Below are 11921 nucleotides of genomic sequence, written 5' to 3' on the forward strand. Positions count from 1 at the left end.
CCGAGGGAGAATTGGCATAGTGGTTTTAATGTTGGACTATGATTCTAGAGACCAGGGTTTGATTCCCAGCTGGGCCATGGTGAAACCCACTGAGTGACCTGGGCGAGTCACACTTTCTCAGCCTCAGAGGAAGGCAAAGGCAAACCTCCTCAAGAAAACCCCATCATAGGGTCGCCGTAAGTCAGAAACAAAACCACAATAATAAATATCTTGGCCTAAATACACTTAAGACAGCAGCCTTCATCTGATCTTGGAAGCTAAGCAGGGCCAGCCCTGGATAGTACTTGGATGGGAGGCCACCAACAAAGGGCAAGGTCCTGTAGGCTGTTTTTCATAAGATTCCTTGCCTAAGAAAACTCTGTGAAATTCATGGGGTCTCTATAAGTCGACAGGCAACATGAAGACAAATACATAATAATAATAATAATAATAATAATAATAATAATAATAATATATTTATATCCCACCTCTCTACAAAATGCAATCAAGGCAGCTTACAAGATAAAAAATATACAATCTGAACCCTCAACCCCCCCCCCTTTAAAATACAATTAAGCAATGTAGAATTTAAAACATAAAACATATGTAAGAACAATGCAATAACTGTGGTGAAGTCAGAGGTCAGCAATCAGATTTCTTTCTGATGGCTGGAGAACTATTCAGGAAAGGCCTGCCGGAAGAGATCCGTCTTTATAGCTCTTTTAAAGCTGTTCAGAGAGGCAATATGGCGGAACTCATCCGGCAGCCATGCCACAATCTTGGAGCTACAGCTGAGAAGGTACAGTTTTTCCCCTGAGGATCTAAGTGTGCGGGGAGGATTATATGGAAGGAGGCATCCCGAAGATAGGTTGGACCCAAGCCATGTAGGGCTTTAAAGGTAATAACCAACACCTTGTACTGGGCCCGGAAACTGATGGGCTGCCAGTGGAGTGATCTTAAGATCGGTGTTATATGGTCTCTTCTGGATGTACCAGAGACCAGTCTGGCTGCCATGTTCTGAACTAACTGAAGTTTCTGGACCAAGCACAAGGGTAGCCCCATGTAGAGTGCATTGCAGGAAGCAAGGCGTGAGGTTACCAGCGCATGTACTATGGTCTCAAGGTCCCTGACTTCCAGGGAAGGGCGCAGCTGGCGGATCAGCCGAAGCTGACAACAGGTGCTCCTAACAACTGTCGCATTCACCTGATTTGTCATGTGAAGTGACAAACCTAGGAGCACCCCAGACTGCGAACACAGCCCTTTGAGGAGAGTGTGACCCCTTCTAGGACTGGAGGTTGTATCTCAATACCTGGGTTTGGAGCCGATATCATAAGTACCCCCGTTTTGTCTGGATTCAGCTTCAGTTTGTTTCCCCTCATCCAATCCATTACTGCCTTGGCGTACGTTATATGGAAATAATTAAATCGAATACATATTGGTATATGTTAACATTCCAATAAAATAAGGCAGACACCAAATTAAAAATAACATCAGATAACCCTCATGTAGCGCCTGGGAACTCTAAGGAATAAATAAATAAGCGGAGGGGAAGAGATGGAGAGAACGGACTTCTTCTTGGTTGGTAAACCTCATGGTTTAAGCAGAACTAGAGATTAGGATTTGGGATTATTGGGTATTGTTCTCTTATTATGTATTGGACTCTTTTACTGTAAGCCGCCTCAGTCCTAGTCGGAGTAGGCGGGATAGAAATAAAAGTTGTTTATTATTATTATTATTATTATTAACTAAACACTTCATAGGGTGCATCTACACTGTAGAAATAATGCGGTTTGGCACCACTTCTAAACTGCCCTGGCTCTCCATCCTACAGAACTCTGGGATTTGTAGTTTTTGCGAGGCAGCAGCCCCTTTGGGCAGAGAAGGCTAAAGGCCTTGTAAAAAACTACAAATCCCAGGGTTCCACGGGATAAGGCCGCAGCACTGAAAGTGTTGCCAAGCCGCATTATTTCTACCGTGTAGATGCACCCTGGGCCCTTTTCTTCCTCTTCTTGTTTCGTTTGGGGCGTTAAGACGAGGAGAAGAACTTTTCTACTCCACTCTTTGTTCATATTAAGCACAGAGAGAAGAGAAAATGGCGTCGCCCGCCCGGAAGCGGAAGTGCAGGCAGCAGAGCAATGGACGGTCTGTTCCCCGGACTCTATGGTAAACAGCCTAGGCTACTTCCGGTCTCTCTCTCTCTCTCTCTCTCTCTCTCTCTCTCTCTCTCTCTCTCTCTCTTCCTGGTTTGGAAAGAAGTTGGAGGTGGGTTTCTTGTTTTTCTGCTGTTGTCTTTCCTGTTTTCCCAAATCATTTGATAACATTATATATGTGTGTGTATATATATATATATATATATATATATCTGTATGTATGTAATATATATTTTCTTTTCCAAAGCATGCTTGTTAAAATGCTGCTCTCTGTGAGCATGTATATATTCTGGGGAAGGGAAGTCTTTTTCCAAATCATTTTTATTAAAACTCTATATATTTATATATATTTTGGGGAAGGAAGATATTTTCTTTCTCCCAAATCATTTTTAATAATAAACCCCCCTCTCTCTGGATCCTCTGCAGAGAGGAAGCCTTTTAGCCAGATTACCTTACTTAAAAGTCAACATACATACATATTATATATATATATATATATTTGGGGGGGGGGATGATGCAGAGTCTCCCCCCCAAGAATCATTTTTATTAAAAGAAAGTCGACATATACTAACATTTGAATAAAACGCACAAACTAAAATACAGGCTGCAGCCGCAGTGCAGAAATAATCCGGTTTGACACCACTTTAACCGCTATGGCTCCATGCTTTGGAATTAGAATCACAGCATCCTAGAGCTGGAAGAGACCCCAAGAAAGGCCATCCAGCCCAACCCCTTTATTCTGCCATGCAGGAACTCTCAATCAAAGCATCAACAGCCATCCAGCCTCTGCTTAAAGACCTCTAAGAGGGAGACTCCGCTCCCTCAGGAAGCATCTTCCACTGTCAAACAGCCCTTGCTCTCAGGAAGTTCCTCCTAATGTTGAGCTGGAATCTCTTTTCCTTTTGTGGGATTTGCAGTTTGTTGTGGCACTAGAGCTCTCTAACAGGGAAGCCTGAATAGCTCTCCAAGCTACAAATCCCAGAATTCCATAGCACTGCACCATGGCAGTTAAAGTGGTGTCAAGCTGCATGAATCCTGCAGTGCAGATGCAGCCCTGGGTTATTTAGTAGGCTGTGTGTTTGTGTGTTGTGTGCCTTCAAGTCGTTTCTGACTTACGGCGACCCTGTCATGGGGTTTTCTTGGCAAGATTTGTTCAGAGGAGGCTTGCCATTGCCTTCTCTTGAGGCTGAGAGCATGCAACTTTCCCAGCAACACTCCGTGGAGCATTAAAGCTTGCTGTATTTGCAGCTATTATTGCACACTCTGTAGCTAACTTGTTGAAGATGAAGATTAGGAAAACAACATGTGAGGATGGCTGACATGTGACACATTTATATATAGAAAAATGGGAGATGGCTGGAAACTGTTCATCTGTCTTTGAACCGTCGTGTTCATCTTGAGCTGTGTTACTTAATATTTGATCTTTCCGGTTATTTCTAGGTAAATGAAGAGCTGCTGATCTGAAATAAGATGCCTGAAGATGAGGAAAAGGTTAATTTGCGTCGCCTCGAACCAGCCATCCAGAAGTTTATTAAAGTCGCAGTTCCAACAGACTTGGAGAGATTACGAAAGCATCAGATAAACATTGAGAAGGTTTGGTTGTTTTCCTTCTTCCCTTTATCCAAAAGCAGGCATTGCGGATGTGTGCTGCAAGACGTCTGAATACCATACAAATTTAAGCAAAGCCAGAACTCTTTAGTTTTGTTAAACGAAAGGGAGACTTGCCGGTTTGCAAGTTGGGACACAGTTCAAGCCATAGTTATTGGGTTGGATCTTAACAGGTTTATTATTTATTTTTCTTTAATCCCTGCTTTCAACCAAGAAGCTCAAAGCGGCATTTCTGGTGTTCCTTTTTTATCCTTGCAAGATGGGTTACATGGAGCAATATTGGCCAGCCAAGCTCATAAACTTTATGGCAAAGTGGGGGTTGGATTTTAGATCTTTGTGGTCTGTGTCCAGTAATATCCTCAGGTCCCTCATTCACAGCTTGAAAGAGTTACCTTTTTTTGTGGACAATCACATACCAAATATCGCATCCAGCAAAGCTATTAGCCTTGATGGGTGTAGTCCATAAAACAGGTTTATCAGGATTTGGTTTAAGTTACAGTTTGCCAGTAAAAAGTTATTTGGGCTTGAAAGAGCATATCCTCTGGGGTTGGTGGCAGCGGCGGCAACGACAAATTGGTTTTTTGTGTTTAAACCAGGTGGGGTTTTTTTTGGGCGGGGGTTGCATTAATGTGTAGGACTACACCAATATAGCACTAAAAAAGAAAATTAAGCAAAATGATGTTGAGAAGTTATGGCTGCTAGCTGAAAGATAATTGTTATTTTAAAAGCGTTCTTTTTAAAGCAAGCTGTTTTGGCTGAACTTCTGTTAATTGAAGGATTTGTTTCTCAATGGCTCCTTTTTAACTATAAAATAAAGTGATTTAAAAGAAGCAACTTACATTGGATACTGCTCTAACCATGAAAAACTAGCTGCCAGTAAGTTGCAAAGAGATCCTGTAGCACTTTTGAGACTAACTGTGCAAAAGAGGATGTACAGTCCGCCCTCATTGTCCACGGATTTTTTGTCCACGGATTCAAGCATCAACGCCTTGAAAATATTCCAAAAAAGTATAAACTCCAAATAGCAAACCTTGATTTTCCATTTCATATAAGGGACACCATTTTGCTGTGCCGTTATATTTAATGGGACTTGAGCATCCACGGATTTTGTTATCCACGGAGGGTCCTGAAACCAAACCCCAGCGGATCCCAAGGACCCACTATAGCTTCTTCCAAAGTCTATGAAAGCTCATGCTACAAGGTGTTACAAGGTCCCTTTGCATGCTGATATTCCTGACTAACGTGGCTATATCTCTAAAATGTTTAAATTCAAACATTGTTGTTCCAGTAAGAGGGTTGGAAAATAATAACAGCCTGATTTTGGAGGAGAAAAAAAGAATAATCAGTTTTTAAAAAAGAACTATTTTTTTAAAGCCATTTGTTTAAGCCAACCTTGTTTAAACCAGCCAACCCTGATACTCTCTTTCATAACCAGTTGGCACAAGCCAGCCCTTTTGAGTGACTTGTGCGCACAAGTGTTCTCCAGGTGTTGCCATGAATCCATTTTGAGAAAAAGGCAGGATATAAATCCAATAAATAGACTAATAAAACTGGCTATGGGAGCTTCTATTGACTAGAACCTGCCTCTGCCTAAAACCAGACCCAGACCCAGGAATGAAAAACAGTTGATCAAGTTTGTGTCTCTGTTTTCAGCCAACAACAATGGTAATGACAAAATCAATTAAAGATACCCTTTCCCCATTCTCTTTGAATTTAGTACCAGAGGTGTAGACTATGGGACAGATTACATGAAGAACACATCAATGCAGGCCGGACGGTTCAGGTAAGTGTTGCTTTCTTGATAGTAAGCTTATTTTGTTGTTGTTGCACATTGGAGGCTGTCTCCCTTATCCAAAGTGCTTGGGACCAGAGGTGTTTGGGATTTTGAAATGCCTGAATTTGCATATACACTCATAATGACATGTCTTGGAGACGGAACCCAAGTCTAAACTCATTTATGTTTCATATACACCTTGTATACATAGCCTGAAGGAAATTTTATACCATATTTTGAAATAATTTGGTGCATGAAACAGTTTGTGTACATTGTTCCCTCAAAAGCAAAGCTGTCACTAACTCAGCCATGTGTGAAAAGATTTTTGGAATTCTGGGTAAGAGAGACTCAGCCTTGTAGAATTTAAAAAATAGAGTTTAAAAGACCACAAGGTCTCTAAGGCTGAGAGAGTATGACTTTCCCAAGATCATTTCCATGGGTGAGTGGGGATTTCAATCCTGGTCTCCAGAGTCATAGTCCAATGCTCAAACCGCTACCCCATGCTAACTGTGGTGTTTCTTTCTCTTATAAATTATATCTTCCAGACCATTTCCCTCTTTTTGTTGCTGTGTGGGTACTTAGTATGGTTTAGTGGTTTGAGTGTTGGATTAAGACTCCCAGAGACCAGGGTTCAAATCTCTGCTCAGCCATGAAAATCCACTGGGTGATCTTGAGCAAGTTACACTGTCTGGGTTCCCATGGGAAGACTCTTTTTGTTTTTACAGAACTATATAAAATGTAAAAACAATGTTCATCATGGGATGTGCTTCCCTAAATTTGTTTTCACAATGTTATGAAGAGTCTTTTTGAATTATTACAGCAATTGCGAGCAAACATCAGAGAGATGGAGAAACTTTGTTCCCGGGTCCGGAAGGAAGACATTCAGACGTTGGAGAGAATGATCAACCCAGTGAAAGAGCAGGCGTCGCTGGCTGTCAGAGAATTTCTACGGCTTCATTCGGAGTCTGCAGAAGAGCTTAAAAAACAGTTCAGTGAGACAGAGCTATCACGTCAGGCTTCTTTAACCAGATCTACAACTGTAGGAGCAGGTCTGTAGATGCCTTTTTAAATCAGTATATTCTTAGCATAAGATGGGTTTTGTGGACCAAGTAGAAGCCAAAAGGTTGAGACTTTTTTTTACAGGTTTGATTCTCCCTTATCCAGAATTCTGAAATCCAAAATACTTCAAAATCCAAAATTGTCCATTTGGATGGCTGAGATAATGGCACCTTTTCTTTCTGATGGTTCATTGTACACAAACATTTTTTCATGCACAAAATTATTAAGAATATTACTGTATATAATCAACTGTAAGTTGACCTCATATATAAGTCAAGGGCAGGTTCTGGGGCCAAACTTAGTGATTTTGATATGACCTGTGGATAAATTGAAGGTAAAACCTAGGGGCATCTAATAAGGATGTAAAGGATAAAGCAAAGGAAAATCATGCCAAAGAACTTACAAGATTCTGGTAGGCATACCTGATGTGGAGGAAAGCCAGGCATAACAAGGCAGAGAATTAAAAATAAACAAGTTCTATGAAAACCAGCACTAATATAAAACAGTTTAAAAGCATTTAAAATGTAACAGTGAGAAAAACCACTACAGCCGCCAGTTGAAAGCCAAAGGCTACCTCTATTCCTATTCTTCCAAATAATAATAATAATTAAAAAATAATGGGTTTTCCCCTTTGCTACCCTCATCTTTTGTACTTCACTGTAATTAAACCTAACCTGAAATTGAGCCTGATTTAACTTGAAATATAGGCCTGCTAGCCAGCGTGGCTTAGTGGTTTGGGTGTTAGACTATGATTCTGGAGACCAGAGTTTTATTCCCTGCTGAGCCATGAAAGCCACTGAGTGACCTTGGACAAGTCACATACTCTCAGCCTCAGGAAGGCAATGGCAAACCTCCTCTGAAGAAATCTTGCCAAGAAGAAAAATATCATAGGTTCACCCTAGTGTCTCTATAAGTCGTAAATGACTTGAAGGCACACAGCAACAATTCTTTCATCTCTTCCTGCCACTGTTGTCTCTGTAGCTCTGTCAGCTTTTAGGAAGCAAACACCTTGGGGCAGGGACCCATCCTCCTGAACGTGGTAAATGACTGTGAACATTGATGCTATATGAACTAACTGGCAGATGGTATGTTAGGGGAGGGGCTCTCTTATCACCTTGATATTTCACATTTATAAGAATTTGTCATGTTTTCACTCAGAAACATTTTATAACACTGGAGACGAAGGAAGTTCTGAGAATTTTACCCAGATGTTTTCTCCACTCCCTGAAATCCCCCAGGATCAAAATGCTGCAGAATCATGGGAGACGCTAGAAGAGGTACGCTGTATATTGTGCTTTCTTATTGTTGATAATTCCTTTATTGTTATGATCTCCTTAGTCAAACAGTACAACAAACCGTGGTTTTGTGGTTTCGTTGTAGGACTTGATTGAACTCAGCCACCTGGTGACAGACTTCTCTCTCCTAGTTAATGTAAGTATAATATAGTAAAGGAACTGACAATAAAGTCTGGATCCTCTTTGGGGACCGGGTGTTGCTGGGGGTGCTATAGCAATAATGTGTCAGTAGTCAGTAGTCTTCAGAAGATGCCAACCACAGATACTGGTGAAACCTCAGGAACAAACTCTTCCAGAACATGGCTGCATAGCCCAAAAAACCCACAGAAAACTATGGATGCCAGCCATGAAAGCCTTTGACTTCACAGTGTGTCAGTATTCAGCAAACTCTTGGGGAGGGCTGGGACTACATCCAGTTCTGGAACAAGACATGAACTAGAATATTTGGCCACCGATCGCTCCAGCTTCCTAGTCAGCATTGTAGACTTTTGATTCCTGGAAGGTGTACACAGGTCAGTGGTGGTTTTCAGACACAAGGGGTTGAATGCAGACATACAGGATGGCATCTGCAGTAAGTGGGGGAAATAACCACAGAGTTGCATACACCTTTCAGGACCCACAAGTTGTTGTTGTTGTTGTTGTTATTATTATTATTATTATTATTAACCTTTATTTATAAAGTGCTGTACATTCAAACTTTTAGTTAGATGGTTTCCTGCCCTCAGGCTTACAATCTAAAAAGACACGACACAAAAGGAGAAGGAATGGTTGTGGGGAAGGGGATCAGGTCCAGCAGTTTTTCTCCACCTCAGAGGCCTGGACCAAGGCAGATGGACTGGAGGAAGGGCTTGGCTTCTTAATGGATGAAGTTGTGAATTCCTTGGGTCTTGGACTGAGGAAAAGTGGGATGCAAAACAAAATAGCTCCTCTTAAGGTTGTGTACTACTGTGCGGGGCTATTTGCGGTCTTGGAATGGTGTTTCCCAAGTGGAAACTTCACTTGTGATTGTTTTGCATCTAGGCTCAGCAGGAGAAAGTTGACCAGATCGAAGACAACGTCAACACTGCTGTTGCGAATGTCGAAGAGGGCAACAAAAGTTTGTCCAAGGTTGGGTGAGCCAGTAACCTTCTATGTTGATTTCATTGTCCAAAATATTTTTTCCATTGAAGGAACTAGTGATTAAGAAAATAAGGAAGGAAAGGCAATCAGTTGGGGGCAGTGGGTTGAAAGAGTAACACAACTGACCTCATTTTGCTGTGAGGGATGGCTTTTCTACAAGGACAGTAGAGAAAGAAATGCTAAATAAGGCTGGAAGGACCTTCTCAGTGGCTACCTTTGGCTCTGGAACCTCCTTCCTAGTGGCCCCCTCCTTGTTATCTTCCTGTTGGCAGACAAAAAGTGCTTTATTCTAACAGTTTAAAGGCAAGATTTTAAGAACATGCTGTATTGTTTTAATTGTACTGTTTTTTAAATTGCCTTTTTGAATCATATAATCTAGTTCAATCCCCTGCGACCAGGAATGCACAACTAAAACATTCCTGAAGGATGCCCATCCAAGCTCTGTTTAAAGACCTCCAAGGAAGGAGAATCTACCACTCTTCCAGGCTGCCTATTCCACCATCAAACAGCTCTTACAGTCAGGGAATCCTTCGTAAAGTTTAGGTGGAATGTATTTTCTCATAATTTGAATCAACTGATTCGTGTTCTAGTCTCTGGAACAGCAGAAAACAAGCTGGTTCCATCTTCTATATGTGTATAAAGATTTAACACTCAGAATCACTACACACATACTCTAAATGTTTGGTCTTTGTATATAGTTATCTATCTTCTGCATGATGTTCCTTCAGATGTTTAAAGATGACTATCATGTTACCTCTCACTGGCTGCTTCCTCACTGCAGATATAATTCAGTTTAGCACCACTTTAACTGCCATTGCTCAGTATTATGGAATTCTGGGAACTGTAGTTTTGTGAGCCGTTTAGCCTTCTCTGTCAGAGCTCTGGTGCCACAACATATTCCAAATCCCAGAATTCAATAGCATTGAACCCGGCACTTAAAGTGGTGGCAAACTGGATTATTTCTACAGGCTTCTTGTCCCTAAGCTAAACATACCCAGATGCCCTGTTCTTCATACCATCTTTAATTGTATGTTTTAAACTATTTTTAGTATTTGGTATTAGACTGTTTTTAGAGCCAGTGACTTACTTAAAGGTCTGTGCTCTTAGTGATGTTTCTGCCCCCATCTTTCTCTCTTTCCCCCAGGCTGCAAAATACAAACTAGCAGCTCTTCCAGTTGCAGGGGCCCTCATTGGTGGCGTGGTTGGGGGCCCCATTGGACTCCTGGCAGGATTCAAAGTAGCTGGCATTGCTGCGGCCCTTGGCGGTGGTGTGCTGGGTTTCACAGGGGGAAAACTGATTCAGAAGAAGAGACGGAAGAGGATTGAAGAACTCTCTTCCAGTTGTCCGGACTTTCCTCGACACAGTGACCGAGAGTGTAGCTGAAGGAGGTCAATCTTCTCACTCCCTCTTATGTTATATGGCTGGTTAATCCACTGCCATCACTTTGGATTTGTCTTGGATGTGTGAGAGTCAAAAGCCAGCCCTGAGCGTTTTCCCGATTCCTGATATGGAAGTGACAACCCTGACAAACAACTGAGAATATGAGTGAGAATACCTGCCTTCTTTTTATTTCTGGAAGAATGAGATCAGCACTACTCAGCAGAAAAGAAGCGGAAAGACAAGTCCAAGGCGGCGTGTGTGTTTCCCCCAAAATGCCTTTATACGTTTTTTTTCTCATGCCAGAATTGACAATATTACACTGTTTACAAAATGCCTTTTCCTGCTAAAATGTGGACGGATTTGCAGCTTACCGTTGCCTGTCTGGCTCAGGTGAAGACAGCGAGGATTGCCCTCCTTCCCCCCAAGAACTACGTTATTAGCATCTTATTTTTAACACTAGAAGTTCCCCTTCACCAGTCATAAGTTTGCACATCTTAAGGCAGGAACCCAGCTGTCTTCCAAAACAGTAGGAGAAAAATCAGTATTGGGATTTGTAGAGGAATGTTCACAGTTCACAGCCTGGGTTCACAAGCATCTTCTTCAATTTAAGCTACCTTTCCAGGACTTGTATAAGCTTAACTTAGCCTCCACAAATAGCTAGCTCTTTGACTCTTCTCTGAACTCCTTTTCATGTTGCTGTAGTAAGTGACAAGTGGTTGGAGAAGAATAGTGATCAGCCAAAGATGATGCCAATACTCTGCCAATCAAATGCCTTTTGCTCTATGGCCTTTCAGAGTTAACCAGTTTTGCTGGGGTTAAGGTTTCTGAATAAGAAGCTGAACTGGGGTGTGTTTTTAAAAAAAGAGTTTTAACATTTATAAGAAAAGTTTTATCACATATGTTTAGAAGTAGTCCTGATTTGCCTCTCATAAAACATTACGACACTGCAGTAGTCTCCCTTCATCTGCGGTTTTGCACTCCATGGTTTCAGTTACCTCTGGTTCATTATGGTTTGAAAACAGTACAGGTTGAGTCTCCCTTATCTGGAATTCTGAAATCCAAAATACCGTATTTCCGGCGTATAAGACAACCCCCAACTTTTCCAGTTAAAATAAAGAGTTTGGGATATACTCACCATATAAGACTACCCCTCTTCCAACGCACACCAAATAAAAACATCAGATCTGATTTCAATCTGGAAATTTTAATTCAAATGCTTGTGACATGCAGGTCCTTAGCAGGAAACCTTGTTGTATACAAAGCCTGCTTGGATTGGTCAGCTCTCCCTGCTTGCCCAGCCCTCCCTGTCTCCAAGACTTATCAGAGCGGTAGCTGCTTCCATACGATCTTCGCATACGGCGGGGATGTGGCCATTTTTTATCTCCCCTCACCATATGCGGCGACTGCAGATTCTCCAGTCCGGCTCAGAAGTTTCAGCACCTGCCCTATAAGACAACACCTGGCGTATAAGATGGCCCCTGACTTTTGAGAAGATTTCCCTGGGTTAAAAAGTAGTCTTATAAGCCAGAAAATACAGTATTCCAAAATCCAAAATT

General features: G+C 41.7%; 1 protein-coding gene across 1 annotated transcript; it reads left to right on the forward strand.

The window, feature by feature from the left end:
• Positions 1-2202: 2202 nt before the first annotated feature.
• On the forward strand, positions 2203-11553 carry STX17 (syntaxin 17). The gene is made up of 8 exons (XM_089518120.1): positions 2203-2241; positions 3570-3722; positions 5455-5520; positions 6332-6560; positions 7729-7847; positions 7951-8001; positions 8886-8972; positions 10129-11553. Exons 2-8 carry the CDS (start codon positions 3600-3602, stop codon positions 10366-10368), a joined length of 915 nt encoding a protein of 304 aa, XP_089374246.1. The 5' UTR covers positions 2203-2241; positions 3570-3599; the 3' UTR covers positions 10369-11553.
• Positions 11554-11921: the final 368 nt, after the last annotated feature.

Source organism: Sceloporus occidentalis, unplaced genomic scaffold (genome assembly GCF_023333645.1).
Source record: "Sceloporus occidentalis isolate IW3139 unplaced genomic scaffold, rSceOcc1.0.p SCAF_3, whole genome shotgun sequence".
Classification (NCBI taxonomy): domain Eukaryota; kingdom Metazoa; phylum Chordata; class Lepidosauria; order Squamata; family Phrynosomatidae; genus Sceloporus; species Sceloporus occidentalis.